Here is a 19,120-nt window from a genome sequence, read left to right as displayed (position 1 = left end):
GATGACAGAAAACAGAATAAAGAGGGTTCTAATATACCGCTACAAGCAGACGAGAGTCAGACAGGTATACTGACGCTGTCGGACGATAGGTGTTACACGTGCAACCTCTATGCCAGCTAAATATACAGTTCGCCTTGCATTTCGGCCGCACGGAAGACCATTGCGGGCTGTTCATGATCTTTCAAGACATGCAGGAAATATTGGGCAATATTGGAAAGTGAGGTTATACAGACTTCGCTTCTTGAAACAGACCCCAGAGACCTAGGCGGTCTGGGTTGGCAGACCAGTTGTATATAGAGTCAAGTCAAGCCACCAACAGCCGAGAAGGAGTTGGTTGGTCAAGGACTTATGCAGCCCTAGTTGATCATTGTAATCTGAATTCTCCGTTCCAAGCCCAGTATCTTCTGCCCTTGTTATAGATAGTATGAAGAAGTGAATCTTCGGCTCCTCCTGGTGTGTCAGTACACCCGCATTCCATTTCAGTATCAGCATCGGGGTTGGATTCTGCAGTCAGCAGCGAAGCGAGCACTCTAGCTAATCCGGCTGCCGACTCTTTTGATTTATTTTCAATTATTTCCCATTCGAAATGCGGCTCAGACATTATCTTCTGGTGAGCAAGTGCGTCGATATCTTGCAACTTGAACCCTCCATCCAATCTAGTATTGAGTGTTGTTAGTTATAGTTTGACTATTAGACCTGAAATGACACAAACCTCTCAACATAAGACAATCTCGGTACTTGTCTAGCAGTACAGACTCGCTCTCAAAGAAATCCATGAACGGTGACTCGAATGCTGACATCGAAACGCTCGCAGCGACCAGCGTCCGTAGAAGATTCAGCTGCCCTGTGTTATCTTTGGACATCACTCAGTATAGGTGATCTGAAGTTGATCCCATTGACCGCTGGAATAAAAGTTTTAATTGAGGATCTTGCCCTGGGATGTTCTCCCCATCCTGCACGAATACCCGGCCCTTTTCTTGGAGGTCGGCACATGCATCATAGATGTTGCCCTCAAGAGCATCCATCTTCTTTCGAATATCACCAAACCCTGGGCCGAAAGAACCGTCAGCTAGCTTCTGTAAGTCTTTCTGGAAGGCGGGAATGGAGGATAGTCGATGCCTTAGACACGGTTTGGAGTACTGGAGCCGCCTTATTAGCGACGTTGGATTGGAGGCATCGAGTACATCGAGGCACTGCTGTAGCTCCTTAATTCTGTGCAAACGGAAGACAGTTGAGTCTCTAGCCGAAATGTACGGTGCTCTCAGGATAGTATATTGGCACATTGCCGCGCGATTGTCATGTCATGTTTTTCTCTGCAATTTCGAGTTTCAGTCTTTCCCAATCCCCGAAGTTAACGGAAAGTCTACGTTCTATTAGGATTGGCTCTTTCGTGACGAATGCAGTTGGGGATTCGTGGGGCTTTGTGGAAGGTAAGCGGGAACTGTCGGTATGTATTCGTCCCTTGTGACGAGACCGCTAGTTTCATTAAGTGACTGCGCCTCTGAAATAGCGTGTTTGTTTTCACATGCTTCCAACTTTTCTGTCTATTCTTACGTTAGAGGCGAGTTAGTACTGGGGCAGAGCGTTAGAGCCTACCAAAGACAATTGAGATGGTCGATTGCACTCTCTAGTTTCGCCCAGCCCGAAATGCGTTTGAGATTGTGATCCGGGCCGTCGATAAGGATCTTAAATGTGAATTTTACTGTATACCCGTGTGCGGACGACTCTCAACTTACCGAGGGGAATTCCCACCACCATCCTTCCCCCCTTTAATCCGTCCTCTAAACCCCATGCTCACAGGTTTCGCCATATACGATGGCCACATCGTGAAGTAGTGCTGGATCAATCTCTCATCCGCTTTCTCCACTGGGGTTAAGTAACTAATATGAGAAACTCGCGTTTGGTATCGCAGTTAGGTTTCAACGGTGAACATCTAGTTGGAGTAATAGATGTTAATGAATTCTTGCAAAAACCAAAACAATAACTCTGAGTTCGTGGCATTCCTTAGCATAATTAAAACTCTTCATACAGACATAACAACAGTATCTAGTAATAGGCAATTTGTACTCTCTCTCTTCTCTACTTGACACAGCTATCTGAATAATTGATGCTTCTCCACATACGCCTTTTCTCGCATAACGGAACTAGCTAGCACCCAATTTCTGCAATAATTTAGGCGATCAGAAACTTGTCTAATGAGATGCCCCCCTGCTCAGATCTCTGCCATAGCGCGAACGTAAAAGCTAGCATTTTGATGAAATAGAGGTCCTGAAACAGAAGCAAGAGGCTAGTCAACCAAAAACCCTGAGAAGATTAGAAATAGACATACACAGAAGAGAGGTCCAAGAAGACCGTGCACTACCACCGAGACCCTCTTGATAGGGATTATAGTAATCCCTTAAGCGATAGGTATTGTTACGGTATTATAGTTGAGTGCCGTTTACCTTTTGGTAGCGCAACGGTTATAGAACTACACTCCTATTCCTCGTTCCGTGACAGATATTTCTTATCCACGTGTATTACATGAATGTTCTGTCAATTTCACTGCGCTGCATTACGTATAGCAGGCGCATACAATGATCAATATCGAGCTGAACGCGTTGAAATGAATGTTGAGTATTACGAATCCTGCAGAAGCTTTCAGCCCTCGCTGAACTAATACATATTGATGACATCTGTGGATGCCGAAAGCTAACAGGTCAGCAAATCTAGACTTAGAACTGCAGCATAGTTGTAAGAGGGTATACAAGGACACCGGCGCTATAGATGATGCTACTAAGATGAGTGTTTCCAATTTCCCACTGCTTTCCATCAGCTGACACCGGGTTCCTTTTTCAACCTGATGAATCTCCAAGGAAATTACTCAACGTCCCTTTATTCAGTAGTAGGCTATTGACTCATCGCTGAATATTACTATCCTATTTTCGAGTCACATACAGCCCTGTACTTAGCACTAATGCCGTACAACCGAATCTTGTCATTGCTGGGACGCGTGGAAGGCGAGGCGCCGTAGAGCTGAATCCTCGTTTACCAATAACAAGTCACTAACCGGTGATATATCTACATGTGAGACTCACGCAGTCAGCTTTTCTCCAGCCTGTTTCTTCTTTATTGGGGCGTGTTCGTATATCAAGATTTGGACAATCTGCTTCATTTATAAAGACTTCATTCAGGCGTTCCAAACCCTTGTCGAACGAGGAACATTCAGGCATGAGCTAACTCGATTTGGAGTTTCTGTGTCAGGTTGCATCTCATCCGAATAATATGGCCTCTTAGATATACATGAAACGTGCAGTCACTTGTGCTGACTAAACGCGTCAGAGGCTGGCATTGATGATATGAGCGGCTGCGGCTGCCTGTCTCACAACATACAACAAAAATCTGGGTTCAGACTCATTACGCATACCTACACGGCGGTTCTCGAACAAGTTAGACAATGTTATGTTGCGGGTTGTCCATCGCAGGTCACCACCAGCTTGATGTCTCACCATCAATATATCGCTCAATCGGTAGCTTCAATGACGGTCTTCGGGCATTTCTTGATCTGGAATGGGAATCTGATATCATTGGTTGCAGGACCTCGAAGAAGGGTGTCGTGATCAGCGCCCGAGCGCCGCTGCTGTGTACAATGTAGGTAGTTGATAACCGATGACCAGAGCCACGGCTCTTGTACATAGTAATTATCAACTTTACCCTCCCACTGACGGTCCCGATGCGAAGGCCTTGGAACTGTTCCCGAACATTCATTTATGCATGCACCCTTCCTCCCGATATCCGAATACCGCCGTGGGCATAGGTAGGTACGAGAGTGGGGTGCGGCCGCTGGCGATGAGGGGCAATCGCCGGCCTTATTCTAGGCAGACTTTTTTTTTTTTTTTTTTTTTTTTTTTTCCCTCGAAACATCACAAGCCAATCATACAGCATTGTCGAAAATGGCATGTAGTACCGAGTCCTAGATCTCACGTACTCGGCACAGGCTCAGTATACAATCAATGCTATAATAGATGACGCAGTAATTTATGGTATCTGAGTCAGCTGAATAGATGCTACTCCTCTACCCAACAGCAACGTTGGCTACTCGGTCGAGACCACGTCGAACGAGCAAGGTGACTGGCTCAATATGCCACTTGTAGGTTGTGGATAATGTAGGACCAATCAAGCCCAAATTTTGCACGGGCGAGCGCCGTGGATTATTTGAGAAGGATTGCTTTAGCGACGTGACGCGGATGTTACCCTGATACTTGTAAGAGGGTGAGTGGCTGGTGAGGTTGATAGTATGGTAGGTAGGCTTTGAGAGTGAGAAGTCAGCCGAGCAGCTTCACCGAGACAGACATTGGCGTGGCGTTCTATCGAATGAACCTGCGTGACTTAGATATGCGGTGCTCATCTGGGAACACAGCACTCTCCGCATCCTTTTTTGTTGTACACACCTAGAACTACCTACTACCTAATGGTGTTACTATGGTGTGTAGCGCAGGTGATACTATGAGGCTTCACATAGACTAAGTAAGATAGTTGCTGTCAAGGTTCGCGGGCGCTGTCCGTCTCAGCTGGGCTTTTCGTGTCTCAATAGACACTACCAGCCTTCTTGATTTCCCGGTCTTGTCTGTGTGGATGCGAACTACCTGGCCACAACGTTGTACCCAACATGCAGCAGAGATCATCATCGCAAACCACTTCCCCTCACAACGCGCCAAGGCTTACGATCTACACTACCGACAGGCGAACCCCTCAGCTATCATCCAATCTCAGGCGACTGATGAGATGGATTGTCATCGCTTCCTGCAATGTAGAAACGTATCCTACCCAACACCAGGTAGGTGGGCGAGGTGGGCTTTCTAGAAAAGCAAGCTCTGAGAGCTATCTACTAGAGGCAGTTTATGCTCGCCTCACTAGCGGTCTGCTAGTCTACATACGAAGTAGTGTAGCGGGCATAGATATAGGTATACTTCGTAGCGCATGCTCAACGGGACACCGTCGAAGGTGTGGGGTTCGGTAAACACGAGGTGCTAAACGTCTTGGCCTTGGCCGATGTGAATTATCGGTCAGGTGGCACCACTACAATGGGTTGAGTTCACAAAGTCACACACATCACGCTGACGATCGATCGGCCAGAAAACAGAAAGGATGAGTTTTTAAACGATTTATATTTTCATCTATCAAATTAGTCCCGCAATTGCTTGCAGGTTAACCCATCATTGCTGCGGGAAAGGAGTGTCGTTATATAGGTGTATTATGTCGTGAGGAGCAATCGGCCCAATGAATCAAAACGCCCACCCGTCCGTCATGTCCTGACATTACCAATAATAGCCCGCGTGGATTTTTTCGTTGCCCAAAAAGTTTGTCGTAAAGTTCATGTCCGAAGAGTTGTCCTTGATTCGGAAACCCTCGAGATTGAATGAGCGAATAGAAACGTCCCTCTTCCCATTAAGTCTAAACCCCCGTCTCGCCCAAATACCCATCTATTAACAGTGCTTTGGGCATAAGCCATCTCGATATAGACAACAATTTCGAGGTTCAAATTTCTATGTCCTCTTAGATGGCCAAGGCAGCGATACCAGCAACGATCAGGGCACCGACTGGACCAGCCTTAGCAGCCGCACCGGTGGGAACAACCACGGGGCTGGTGGAGGTTGCGGGAGGGTTGGAAACCGTAGACGAAGTAACGAAGGTTGAGCTACCAGGGTATGTTGGCGTAGAGACAGGATAAGTAGGCGTCTCGGTTGGGTAGGTAGGAGTCTCAACGGGATACGAAGGAGTCTCCGTAGGGTAGGTAGGAGTCTCAACAGGGTATGAAGGTGTCTCCGTAGGGTAAGTAGGAGTCTCAACGGGGTACGAAGGAGTCTCCGTAGGGTAAGTGGGAGTCTCGACGGGGTAAGAAGGCGTATAAGTAGGGTAGCTATAAGTAGGATAGCTGCTAGGGGTGTAGGTAGGGTAGGTAGGAGTCTCAACGGGGTATGAAGGAGTCTCTACAGGATATGAAGGTGTTTCCGTAGGATAAGTAGGGGTCTCAACTGGATAAGATGGCGTCTCTGTAGGGTAGGTAGGAGTTTCCACGGGATACGAAGGTGTTTCCACAGGATAAGAAGGAGTCTCCACGGGGTAAGAAGGAGTTTCCACAGGGTAAGAAGGCGTATAAGTAGGGTAGCTAGTAGGACTGTAGGTAGGGTAGGTAGGAGTCTCAACGGGATATGAAGGAGTTTCCGTTGGGTAAGTGGGAGTCTCAACGGGGTATGAAGGGGTTTCCGTTGGGTAAGTAGGAGTTTCAACAGGGTATGAAGGAGTCTCTACAGGATATGAAGGTGTTTCCGTAGGATAAGTAGGGGTCTCAACTGGATAAGATGGCGTCTCCGTAGGGTAGGTAGGAGTTTCCACGGGGTACGACGGTGTTTCCGTGGGATACGTGGGAGTCTCAACTGGATACGACGGAGTCTCAACCGGGTATGAGGGGGTCTCCGTAGGGTACGAAGTAGGAGTCTCCACGGGATAAGAAGGAGTCTCCGTAGGATATGAAGTGGGAGTCTCCACGGGGTAAGAAGGAGTCTCAGCAGGATACGAAGGCGTTTCCACCGGGTAGGAAGGAGTTTCCACAGGGTAGACCGGGTATCCTCCAGCGTTGACAGCCCCGAACAAGGCGGCGGCGGGTGCCAATGTTTGAGTGAACTTCATTGTGACAGACTTGTAGTGGCGACTGGTATTAAGAGTGTTAGGCGGTTATGCTCTACAAGAGAGAGGCTGAAGCGAGTGGTCGAGTTGTGCTAAACGATTGCAACGTCGATAAACTACAACGAGTGAGTTGGATAGCGACTGTGAGGAGCGATTATATATTAGATGAGATGAGAGGAATCATACGAGTAAACACGGCGTCTTACCTGGCAACCTATATACCATTTTTTGAGGGGCTGACTCTTTGGTGGATGCTGCCAGAAGATCTCTGGCTACCCCTGGTCGTTGTTTTTTTTTAACAAAAAAATCGGTCCTAAACTAAGGATACGACCGTACTAACGTACCTACATAGACTGGTAGGTAAAGCCACTACCAGTCGAAAAGCATTGCTAGCCTTGAGGTAGCATCGGAGTACGTGACGATCTTTCAAATGTCACTTTACCACCCCGGCCACACCCCGGCCAACGCATGCATGTCAATGTATTCACGCCACCGTCAACCATTCCATCCTGGGAGATCGAGAGCGGAGCATGGCCTCCCAGTCACTTAAGGTAGGCGAGGTAGGTTCGTCTGTGAGCTGGACGGCTGATAAGGAATGGTCGCCATAGCAGACCCATAAGCATAGCTGCATGGTAATACGAGGTCACAGCCTACATACACGGTACCTACCGAGCCGTATCCGCTGCGTTGGGAGGTTGGGCTGGGCTGGGCTGGACTAACCAGAGCTGTACATATTACTCAAATTAGACTACACTATGTCGAAGCTTGGTGGTGATGTTGCGGGGAAGGCATCGTTTGGTGTCGTTGGGTGTTGTGACGGGCTTAAACCATGGCTTCGCTGGCGTTTCCGACACGGACAAAGGCCGAAAGGCGAGTTCAATGGATACGTCATATTATGCTATCGACTTCCGACATTTGGCCTAGCCAGAGTCTAGTGTAGGGCGAGAGCTGACGAGAGGCGGGTTCGGCGCCGCTGTATCTGAGTGCAAAATGGTCCTTGCCGTATTGGGCGTCAAATACAACGCTGCCACAAGAGAGTGCCGAGTTGTGAACCTCGTGTTGCCCCGACAATGTCTTGGCTTGGCCTCGACGATGCAGTTGGCGCCGTGGCCGCTCCGTTCCTCTACGTACGTCATTGGATGGGTCATTGAATCCATCCACTGAACGATGGGCCGTCCGACAAAGCCGGCCAACCTCCATCAGGATGGACAGACTCTGGACAGACTAAGTACGCATGTAAGTACTTGGATAGCCACTCGCCCGATGCTGAATGCACCCACTCACTGGTTAACATAATATACCTTAACACCTGAATACCTAAATACCTACACGACTGTGCATGTAGGTCTGATGTAGTAGGCAATTGTGAAGTAAGCTGGCCGTATATAGGTGTCAGCTGGCTGAGCCGTTATGCTGGTGAATCGTCCTTGACATTGAGCACCAACGGGAGGAGTAAGACCCGAGAACAATCGTAATCAACTCTGCGGGCGGAGCTGGTGGGTTGATGTGGGCATCGGGACCGATGATGCTTACATTCTCTGCCTACATAATCAAGGCGCCATATCTCGGACACTATACGTAGTATTACATATGTATGTAGATATCTGTTAGCCGGAGTGGGGTTTGCTTCAACGTGGGCCGATTGCTGATTTTTCCCAAAAGCCTTACTTACAGTGCGCAGTCGGCAGCACTCGGCCTATCGTCAATGAACTATTCACGGCCGTTTATTCATGGTTATCGGCCGTATTATGGTATCTGAACAAGTATTTGGAGTACAAGAATCCTACGAGCGGCGTCAGCCTTTCGCAGTGTTGATATTAGGTACCACGTAACTGGAATGTACCTACTGCTTGAGTGACGGTTATAAGGATGTTGTCCTGAAGGCTTCGAGGTGCTTTGCCCTAATCCCTGATAAGCCAATACTTCGCTAACGCCTGCATGATCGGGAATATCTACCTACATGCATACATATGTACCTACCTAGACAGGTAGTACCAACCAAGGTACCTATCATCTACCTAGGTTAGGCAAGTATCTAGCAATACGTAATTATGCATCAAATCTATCTAACCCACATTAGGTACCTAAGTAGGTATGCTGATGGATTGTTACATCTGAATGTGTCAAACACCTCTCAAGGTCATCCTTCAATCAATCAATCAATCACCAACCGATCAGCCCCATGCTCGTTTTGAAGTCCTACTCTTTAAGGGCTACTCCAAGCTGACCGAGTGTGAAATCCAATGACTGTACAATTCCGTATCTAAAATAATTACCTACCGTCCCTCAGCCTCTTCGTATCCGCTACGGACTTATGCTATTGTCCATATCTGACGCGAGCAAGCGATTTTACTACATCTACATTCACTTGGGGCCAGATCAGTTACTGTTACCTCGAGACTTTTCTGACGCTTAGCCGGTTTTTGATGAGGATTCGGCTCATCATTTGTGTATGGCCTTGACTAGAGCTGTTATAAAGCTGTTAGACTGCTTGATGACAATCCTCATCAACAAACGGATCTCTACCCCCAAAATCAAATCCTAGAACCTGTGGCACTGAGTTCGACCTCTCCAGATCGTTTCTTATAATGGGCTACTTCATACTCGGTATGCGTTAGACGTTCACAACCGTCCATGATTGATGCTGGTCCTCCATCTTGCATGTCAGCTCACCCACCACGGTCGTGATATAGCCCAGGGCTCATCTACCATTCTCATATGCGTAGCAATTTTCACAACTAGATTACCTTTCACTTATCCGGTCTGTTATTTTTGTCGGTCATAACATGCGATGTCTCTTCGCTCCGTTCTAACTAGAAGAGGTAAACTAGTTGTTACTAACTGCCTACCACAAGATTCGCTTGCAGCCGTCTGTCATAAGCCACTAAATTACTCTTAGAACGAAGTGTGTTCGGCCGCCTCCACCTATTATGGCTCGAGCTGAACATATAACCCATGAGTGGTCTTCGCCTAAACTAGATTTAGCTGTGCACCGTTCGATGCTTGGAAGACTAAGACGACTGGCCTCCTCTTCTTTGCCATTGGAACGATCTAGTTTCCACCATAGCCTCGGTCGTTAGCGTGCTCAAACTCGTTATGACGAGGCTGCCTGATCTCTCTTCGATACCGGTGTCTCATCTTCTGTACTTCGCACTATGGCACTTTTCTAAAGACGGCACTACGGCGATGTCAGCAGCCACAATCACGAACAACCCAGAATATCATGCTTGAGCCAACTAGGATGAGAAATGTTCCATGCCTAGGCAATGCATTCATTGCATAGCGTGTTGCTGCTCAGTTTAGGATGTAATAAGTGCGAGGAGGGTTGATGGTGATGGGACTTATGTGCTATCATTGGGATCGGAGAAGACTCTCATTTCATGAACTACAAGGCCGGCTCTTTGACCGATCTGATACAAGGCAACACACGGGCTGCCAATTGCTAATTGGGTATTATAAGACCGATTGAAGAGCAGAGAGTTACAGCTATCAGCTGCGTCGAATTCTCGGCAAATCGCCCCAACCCGTACATCAAACATTGAGAGGGAACGATAAGCCTTGAAAAAGGAAGGGACAAGAAAGAGCAACAAGGACAAAAAGAACCTAAAAAAATTTCGCATCCCCATCCGAAATTTGCCTCAGACCTGGTGTCTGCCAATAGTGCTCGAGGAACTTAAGCCTCACCCCACGGCTTGAGAACACAACCTACATACCGATGAATTAGCCGATGAACTTGCCTGACTCTGGATCAGTAGATGCATACTACCATATGTATGCCATCCGTCAGCCAACCACTATCCAGCAAGCTCCCCACCCTCCAGCATCTAGAGAAAATCTGTGTGTCCAGGGTGTTTGACGGGCCATTAACGGGCCAGTAGTTTCCATTTTGTGCGCCGCGATGATTGGAGAGCCATTATTCAATGATCTCAAGATTCCAGATGTCTGGACCTGCAGAGCCTTTGCATGCCCGATGGCCTCCGATCGGTCTCCGCACTCTTGCAGGGATCTTAATGGAGTGGCCCGCAAGAAGCTCGACATGATTCAGTCATCCATTACTTAGGGAATAACTGTAGTCGCAAGAACAACGGGAACAGACCTTCTCGACCTTCCTTGTCGTTTCCCACACCTCTAAACTAGTGTGCACTATTACCGATATAGTGGAGCTTGCCCCGAGAAGGCCGGTTGGCTTTGAACGGCCTCAATGCGTCGCACACCAAGACAGAGAGCGGGGCACCAATTGCTGGCTGTGTGTTTGCTTCTGGGAACTGACAACTCACTGAGGATTGTGGAATTAGAAGAGAAATATCTGGACGCTCGGCTAAGCATTTGTATTGCTAACGACCTACTCAGAAAGCGGCACGTAGTGCATCTACATAAGTAGTATGTGATAGGGCATTGGCGAGTTTGACCGGTCAAGCATTTTAGCCAACCTCTGAAGCCGGTGGCAACGCGCATCTGCAAGGCACAGAGGTCTAGACAAAGTGCGCTACCCAATCCTTTTGGTTGGAACCTCGCTGGGGTGTCTGGGATGCTGACGCGCGGATTCAGGAACCAGGCACAGCCAGGCACAGGGCCAGATACCCGCACTATGGACCAATCGGACACCAGACCTCTGTGAAGCCACAGCGCAGCTGGATTGCGAACTTGCGCATGTTTTTTTCTCTCTCTCTTTCTCTTTCTCTCCCTCTCTTCAAAAAATTCTTGTTCTCGCCTTTTACTAGTCCTACCCCGGCCAGCTGTGTGATAGACACACACCCCACTGTTCCCAAAATCACAACTCAGTCCCACTTACAGACCTGTCCTCATTGTGATTCCGTCACTGAGTAGCAACACTAAAGAGGGACATTGTATATTCAAATGATTTACACAACTTTATTAGCCCACAATTCAACTGTAGGGCCACTATCTGCATACTTACATGCAGTAAAATGAGTTGAGAAGGCGAGATCAAGACCCATGGTCTCACCCTATGGGTCGCTCTATACAGCTGTGCTATTGTGCTATTGTTAGTTTCCGGGCTAAGGGGGAGCTGACGGCCTTCTCGAACGTGGGACGACCAATGGATTTGGGCTAGGTATTTCGCTTACTTTTCCATGGCGTACACCCACAAGGCCTACCTAGCGACGTGTACCTATCTACTATGTAGGGAGGGCTATTTCCACTCGTGGTCGTTGTCAGGTACAGGTGTACCTGCATCTGGGGTGAAAGAAAAGTGTTGGCACCAGCGATGAGGCACGGTCACATCCCGCCAGTCCCCGGCAGTTTTTTTCTTCGCGTGTGCTGCCGTATAAGAGCTCGTTGTGCCGCATCTTTTGAGTTTCACAACTTCCCACGGCCCCCTCATCTGCCAGATAACAGTTGATTTAGGTTTCACTCCTTTGCCTACTCGTTGCTGTCTTTCATTCTCTTCGACAGTGATATATACATTCCTTGGTCACCAGGCCTTGCTATTGATCTAGCTATAGCCTTGCTTCTTCAACGCGAAGACAGTAGATATACATCGTCTTTCAAGATACAACCGCACACGCCGCCTACTATCATTATATATACTTACATCCATCATGCGTTTCTCACAACAGATCGCTGCTATCGCCGCTACGGCTGCCTCTCTGGCTAGCGCTAACTCCATCACCTTCATTAACCAGGATGCTACTCAACGCACTATTGTCTTCACTCCCAGTGCTGGTCTTCAACAGATCGACTCTCTCGTCATTCCCGGAAATTCTGAGAGCAAGGTCGATATCCCTGACTACTGGATCGGAAACGCCTACTCCGTATCTGAGGGTAACCCCAACGTACCAGGCATGCTAGCTGAGTAAGTCTTTTTAACTCATGTATTGTCGCCCGCCGTTGCTAACTCGTCTGCTTTCAAGGTTTACCTTCCAAGGTTGGCAGGGTCTGACATACTTCGATGTGTCCGCCATTGTGAACCCTAACGACCACGAAGGTGTCAAGGAAATTTATCCGCTCAGCGAGCAAAATGCTCTGGAGAAGGTCTCAATTTCCGGCTGCATTCTGTTCCCTTGCCCCAAGGCCTACTACCACCCCGATGATATCCAAACCGTCACTACTCTTGAGACGGATTTCATCTGCACTCTTGGTAACCCTCCCACGACCCCAGTGGCTCGTGATGCTGAGGTAGAGCTGGTCGCCCGCAAATTCGTCCTGGGCAAGTTTTAAAGAAGGAGCAAGTACTCCTTCAACTTCACAGCGCCTGGATCATAGCGCCTCGTATGACGACATTTACCGCGCTGCGCGCTCAAGACGATGAACGACAGTTACGATGAGATACCCGCAATCCTTTCTTCCTAGCCAACCTCTGCGGCACTGCAATTTTACGGACCACAACGGCGGCGCTTGCCTGCGGGTCGCTTTCCATTCCTGGTAGGGAGTTTTGGATAACTTCCTTCCAATTTTGAGAGTCACGGGAGGAGTCCATACCATATCCATGCTTGATCAGCATGGTCTTGCTAGGAACTTTGTGGTGGATAAGTCCGTGTCATCTTCTACCTTCTTACATTCACTAGCCAGAATCAATTCTACATTACTATTCTTGTATATAAATTAAGGGAAGGTGTGGCGGGTTTATTCTTTTTAAAAAACATCCATTTTGCATCCTTCACTTTCTATTCCAGGGATAGACAAAACATAAATTGAAACAATGTGATAATCACCTGGTTTTTTTTCAATCCCACGGGATCTCTTGTGTGAAGGGATCAAGCTCCGCACATTGAACCACACGAACGAGGTGGCTGAGCATAGATCCGTACAAACCTATGGTAGTTAGATACGACGTCCATTCATCCATTCTCTTCCTTTCACCCACCCTTTCCTTTCGCTACACTACACGTAGACCAGAACATTCACCCTCTGGGCCCCGGCCGCCACGTACGAAGTCAACGCGCGGCCCCTCCAACCTGCTGGTATCCGCCGCTAAGCCGTCTTGGTTCTTGGATGCCACGATGCGATGCAAGGTACCCTAGGTACGGCACGCAGCGTAGTGCAGCGCACTACTTCGTACATTCCCGGCGACAAACGTTTGCCCCTCTTCCCTCCCCACTGTCTTCTTGGCCTGGCATCTGGATATACTAGGTATATACAGTATGTACGCTGGCTGTAGGTGTGGTAGGTAGGTAGGCAATTTTGCTCCATGAACTGCCTGCTACATGGTGCGCCGGTACATGGTTGCCTAGATATATATCATTGCATTTGTCTACTGATACTCTGCGCTGTTGAAGAAAGTATCTTGGCAAGCAGGCGGGCAAGGCAGGCAAATAGGAGCGCCGGCATGGCGAAATGTGCATTCATGATTATCGGTTTGCATCAGCACCGACCTGGGCCACGTAGGAAGGACATGCGCGCGTTTCATAGCGAAACAGGCGCACAGCAGAATCAAGGCAAAAAACCAGTCAATTAATCAGTCGATAAAGCAATTAAATGATCATTCCCGCGACCCGCCTGCCAGCCTTTCAAGCAAGCGCGTGCTGTCATCTCTGTTGTTAAACGGCTACACAATGACCGACACGTGCGTCGTAGAGTCTCAGACATTGCGATACGCGAGTGCACAGGTAGGGGGGTGATCTCGCAAATCATGCGACATAAGGTCGGTCGTACAAGAAGAGGGAGAATAGGTATACCAAGGCGCTTTGAGTCACTGGCCAAAGGCAAGAAACGGGATGTAGTAGTATGTTGCTGTGGGCGAAATTGCTAGGAAGATGGGTAGGGTTCATTACTCGGCCCGATGCAATGAACCGGTGGGAAAGGCATGAACGAAGAAATTGATGCCAACTTGTTCGTTCGTGCTTTGCCGCGCTGCCGGTTGCCGTGCACCGGCTTCTGACAATGGACAAGCAGTTACAATGTGGTCAGTCCTGCCTCGGTTGGATCAATTAAATGGATCCGCGAATCAAGAGGCGCATGAACAGTTAAGAACGCACCCGGGATTGCAAAAGAGAGACAATGTCGTGCTACTGACTGGGCGAGGAGTACTGAATCGCTGCAGCCTATGCTGCTGCATTCGTTTGGTCACACATGTCATAATTCGGAACAATCCACCTCAGCATTCAAAGGGCTCTAGGCTTTGCGCGGGTATGATATGTTGCTACGACTTGAGATAGGGTATTTGTGTGAGGCTTGATGGATTTCTAGATGCTTAGAACTCCGACCTTCTTACCTTGTCCGCGTATAACTGCGACCACGTGCACTTTAGTCCGCCTGGCAGCCATAGACACTGCTACTAACGCGTCTAAGCAGCACCGGTTGTTCTGGGCAATCATCTGTGAAGTATGCTATTTCTTGTGCAACAAGTTTTCTTATTTGACATGTCTCACTAAAGTTCCGCACACGCGGCGAGACAGGCCGGTTGCTATACAAAGTCTTGTTATCGTAACAATTGGTGTGCGACACAGCTTTCTTCTAGCTGGCTGTAAAACCGGACAATTATTTCTGAAACGCCTGCCTTGCTACCGAACCATGCACAAATAAAAAATAGATGCAAACGCTTAATTCGAGGAGCTGTTGTTGCTGTTGTTTGAAGAAGCCTGTTGAGCATCCTCATCAGCTGTAGGGTCTTTTTTGTCATCACTATCCTTCGCTTCGGGTTTAGTAGCGGCTAAATTCGACTGCTTAGACTTTACGATGTTGAGCAGGTGGTCTCCAGTGTCCCCAAAGCCATCAACCTGATCAAGACGCGCGATTAGATGAAGGACATCTGACTCCATACTGATGGCAGGAAAGGTTAGTATTAACCCCCCCAAAAAGAAACATCTTAGCGCGACGTACCGTTTGATGGCAACCTCATTCTTCGCCTCGATAGCTTGTAAGGTATTTCCAATTTGGCTCTTGTAGCTGTCAAACACGGGGTTCATAATCAATCGGGCGGTACCTTCTGGCAGGTGCTTGGCAAGGACCCGATGCAAAGTCACCGTGTCGTTTGCAAGTGTTTCCATATACGCGTTAACTTTCTGCTCACTTTCTTGCTCCCACTGGATTCCCTTCATGGCTTTAGCATGTAGGGCAGCCCGGCCACTCATGATTTCAACTAGTTTGTCATATATATTGTTTTGGTGCTCCTGGAACAGCCGCTTAACTTTATCGAATTCGCCCATGAGGTTAGCTACATTAGCATTGTTAACATTGGGACCAGATCCGGCGTGCCGTCGCACAAACTCTCGAACATGTGGTATCAGCGTGGCTATGAATGCTAGTGCTTGAGAAGCAAGAGCGAGATGCCTTGTTGTGATGTTCTTGAGACCAGCAGATTTTGTTGCGCCAGCTCCGAGAATGAGCTGGGTACATCGAGAATTGAAAAGCTGCAGATAAGCAACAAGAGAGGCAGAAATATCGGATGCCATCGAAGGGATGCCCGTAATAAGATGTAGGAAATGAGTCATGCCTTCCATGCACAGAATGGCTGAGTTCGGCAACAAGAAAGGCTCCGAATCTATGATAGCGCTTCTAGTTTTCTCTTTTGGCGCCCCATTAGACTCGGCCCGAGGGCGACCGTTGGATGTCATATCTTCACTAGTTTGTATGTCAGAAAACGGAATCCATATTTGACTTCCTTCCGTCCATGGTTGGCTGTCTTTGGTGCTGCACTCAAGGATCTGACCAAGCAAGACATTGTCTTTCTCTGTAAAGTCCTTCGGTTTCCATTGATCGGATTCCATGGCTTGAGCGAGCTTCTGCTTCTCTGCGTCCCCATGAGACTGAATAAAGTCTTTGATGTGAGCGTTAACAACGGTCTTCAAAGACGTCCCACTCCTGCCTGATATGGATTCACATTCGTTTGCGAAATAAAGGTTGAGTGTAAAATATCTCAAGAACCAGACCAGTGGTAACCGGGCGCTCTGCTCTGATCGCACACGCAGTACTTTGACAATCTTCTCTTGGGAAGTATCAACGGCTTGACCCAAAAGGTTTGCCATGTCCATTGTCATGTGAATATCCTCTTGGATATCGCGATTTGCGCTATTCAGAGGTGGCGATTTCAACTGAGATGGTGACCGATCGCTGTTCGAAACTGGTGATTCTCCGATAGAACTTGCAACATCAAACAGCACTTTAACCTGTGTAGTAAGTCGCCGTAGTGTTTCCGTGACGCTAACATACATCTTTATAAACAGTTCTTCCGCATCTTGTTCATCCAAGGCTCGTAGATTACGTGCAAGAATGCTCGACTTCTCCTGCTGAGTAAGACGCTTAGAGCTCATTGTAGATGCAGACACCATGGACTCGTTATCGTCATCATGAGAAGTTGGCAGTGGTCGCTTAACAAGACTTCGGATTTCTCGCATGACAACCTCTCGATACGATGCAATGGCGATGGCAATATGCTTTGACCGATGCAACCCAACTAATACAGGCATCAGCTGAGAGCGTAAATTCTCGGTCTTGGCCAAATAAGCCGGGAAAGCCGAAGAATCTCTAGTATGGGCGCCACGGGATCGCATTGCCGCACTGCTCCAGCGCGATAGTACTTCTCGTGTTGCAAGGTCATCTATGTGCCGTCTCAAATCTCCTAAGAGAAGTTCGATAAGCCGTGCTTCAAATGCCTTGCCGATGCGGAAACGCAAGGTAGAAATGCTGTCATTGACACCTTGAAGTGCTACGGCGTCTCTAAGATTGCGCAGCTGAGGACCTCGGTTGCTTCCATCAGTCGGAGTAGTAGTACCCCTTCCCGCAATGAGATTCTCAAGGCCATCAATGTTGTCTAATGCGTTTTGGAGATCACCATCCTCCACCAAGTTCTCGCACGCTGCCACAGAGTCCACAATGTCTTTTAGCTGCTTCACAGCATCATTCAGTTGTTGTAAGTTCTCGCGACGACGTTGTTTCTGTACAATGTCTAACCCGCTGGTGGCAATTTCAAGGTCAAGAGCTTCCAACTCTTTCCTTAACGTCTTGATCTGCTCGACAGAGTCCGCAGCTTCAGAGTGAAGCTCTTTCAAGGAACCTAAAGCTGTGAAGAATGTAGTTGACGCAGTGGAAATCGAAGATATGAGGTGCATCTCTACGGTATCCATATACCAAGAGAGCTTCTCTTGCAATATAGCATTTGTTGCTAGAGCCTTACGAGGTGCTTGAGCGTTGCCATTTGTCAATTTCTTTTCTACAGTTGAACCGGGGGTTGGCTGTACAATCTCGGACCTCTCGCTGACAATATCAAATATTCGTGGGTTCTCAAGATGAAAATCTTCGTCAAAGTAGACGTTTGGAATCGTAGATAAAGGAGGTGGCCCCTGGGTTTGTTTTCGGCTGTATCCTGAGCTCGAGCGCCTACGTATGGGAGTCCTCGACGGCTGGGGGTCAATAGGAGAAACAGATCTAGTAGACGAGGCTCTACTGCCAGGCCGTAGATGACCATCGTCTTTGGACTTACTCAAATCATCAGACCTGCCCCGGCGCAGCACTTGATCGTTCACATCATCGTCGCTCTCTTGCATGCGCCGCAGTTGGTCGTAAAGTGCGCCGACCTGTGCGAGGTAAGGTGCGAACTCGGAGGCGTCGACATGGGGGACATTGGTTAAGGTAACGGGGGGTATGTCTCTCGCAGTAGGTGGTTTGTGAGTACTGGATGCGGGAGCGACAGTATGGGGTTGCAAGCCTGTTCGAACGATGGGTGGTTGAAGCAACGTCGATATAGCATTTTGTCCAGTTTCCAGGACGGCGTGAGACCAGGTATTAGGGGAGGTGTCGAGCTGGCCACCTATAGAATGTATGGAACTCGCGGTTGAGCCTCGGCGGATTTTAGGGTGAGATGTCGCAGATTGGCGATGAAAGGGAAACTCGGACGTGGAAGTCGGGGACCAAGGCGATAGACTGTCGACTGACTTGCGAGCTGCGGCGTTGGAAAACATGGCTTTCGGGCGGCCTGGCAGTCGCAACAGGGTGAATCAGGCGAGAGAAGCCGAGTGGCTTATCGAAAGGGCTCGCGGATGGCTACCTCGGAAGCATAGCTGTGTGAAATCACGAGCTATAAGATGCCTCGAGGCGTGGAGCCAGTTGGCCAAGTCGACTCGACCGATGAACAAGGCGCGGCTCGTTCGCTGGGCCTTGAGGGTTCGAGACGAGGATATGCGCCAGGCAGTAGCTAATGACCACCAGTAGTCGAGCTGTAGAGAGGTCGAGGTCGGTAGGTAGTCGAGGTACGTGCTAGAATCGTGAATTGAAGGAAGCTCCTGATTCTCCAGCGAATCCTCCAGCTGATGATTTACTCAAGCTTCACTATGGTTGCGATAGAATTGTTGAATACGTGATTGTACATATAGGTATGGATATCTGTCGCAAGGGACCCTGGGTATCACTAACTACATACCTACGTGTAAGTACCTATGCCGGAGCTTGAAACAGACACGGTCATCTCCCAGCCGGCCTACCCGGGAGTGGAGTGGACCAACGACTCGAGACTCCTAATAGTACCCACGTCTTTGTAACACGTGACAGGACATACTGG

At 48.5% G+C, this 19,120-nt stretch overlaps 3 protein-coding genes across 3 annotated transcripts; 1 reads left to right on the top strand and 2 right to left on the bottom strand.

Annotated features, from left to right (window-relative positions):
- Window positions 1-5,117: 5,117 nt before the first annotated feature.
- Window positions 5,118-7,235, bottom strand: F5B22DRAFT_337486 (uncharacterized protein). Its single transcript, XM_047970873.1, has 3 exons — window positions 7,011-7,235; window positions 6,873-6,944; window positions 5,118-6,691 (listed from the first exon to the last, which is right to left on the bottom strand). The coding sequence occupies exon 3, from the start codon at window positions 6,667-6,669 to the stop codon at window positions 5,536-5,538; it is 1,134 nt and encodes a 377-aa protein (XP_047834778.1). The 5' UTR covers window positions 6,670-6,691; window positions 6,873-6,944; window positions 7,011-7,235; the 3' UTR covers window positions 5,118-5,535.
- A 4,473-nt stretch (window positions 7,236-11,708) lies between these two features.
- On the top strand, window positions 11,709-12,886 carry F5B22DRAFT_337477 (uncharacterized protein). Its single transcript, XM_047970872.1, has 2 exons — window positions 11,709-12,481; window positions 12,540-12,886. Exons 1-2 carry the CDS (start codon window positions 12,228-12,230, stop codon window positions 12,844-12,846), a joined length of 561 nt encoding a protein of 186 aa, XP_047834777.1. The 5' UTR covers window positions 11,709-12,227; the 3' UTR covers window positions 12,847-12,886.
- A 2,064-nt stretch (window positions 12,887-14,950) lies between these two features.
- F5B22DRAFT_589810 (Vps54-like protein-domain-containing protein) lies at window positions 14,951-19,008 on the bottom strand. The gene is made up of 2 exons (XM_047973770.1): window positions 15,448-19,008; window positions 14,951-15,387 (listed from the first exon to the last, which is right to left on the bottom strand). Exons 1-2 carry the CDS (start codon window positions 18,522-18,524, stop codon window positions 15,168-15,170), a joined length of 3,297 nt encoding a protein of 1,098 aa, XP_047834776.1. The 5' UTR covers window positions 18,525-19,008; the 3' UTR covers window positions 14,951-15,167.
- Between the last annotated feature and the right edge of the window lie 112 nt (window positions 19,009-19,120).

The sequence above is a fragment of the Xylaria bambusicola genome (genome assembly GCF_022495145.1).
Source record: "Xylaria bambusicola strain CBS 139988 unplaced genomic scaffold F5B22scaffold_4, whole genome shotgun sequence".
NCBI lineage: Eukaryota > Fungi > Ascomycota > Sordariomycetes > Xylariales > Xylariaceae > Xylaria > Xylaria bambusicola.
The sequence above is the reverse complement of the archived record's forward strand: the minus strand, read 5'-3'. Positions and strand labels throughout refer to the sequence as shown.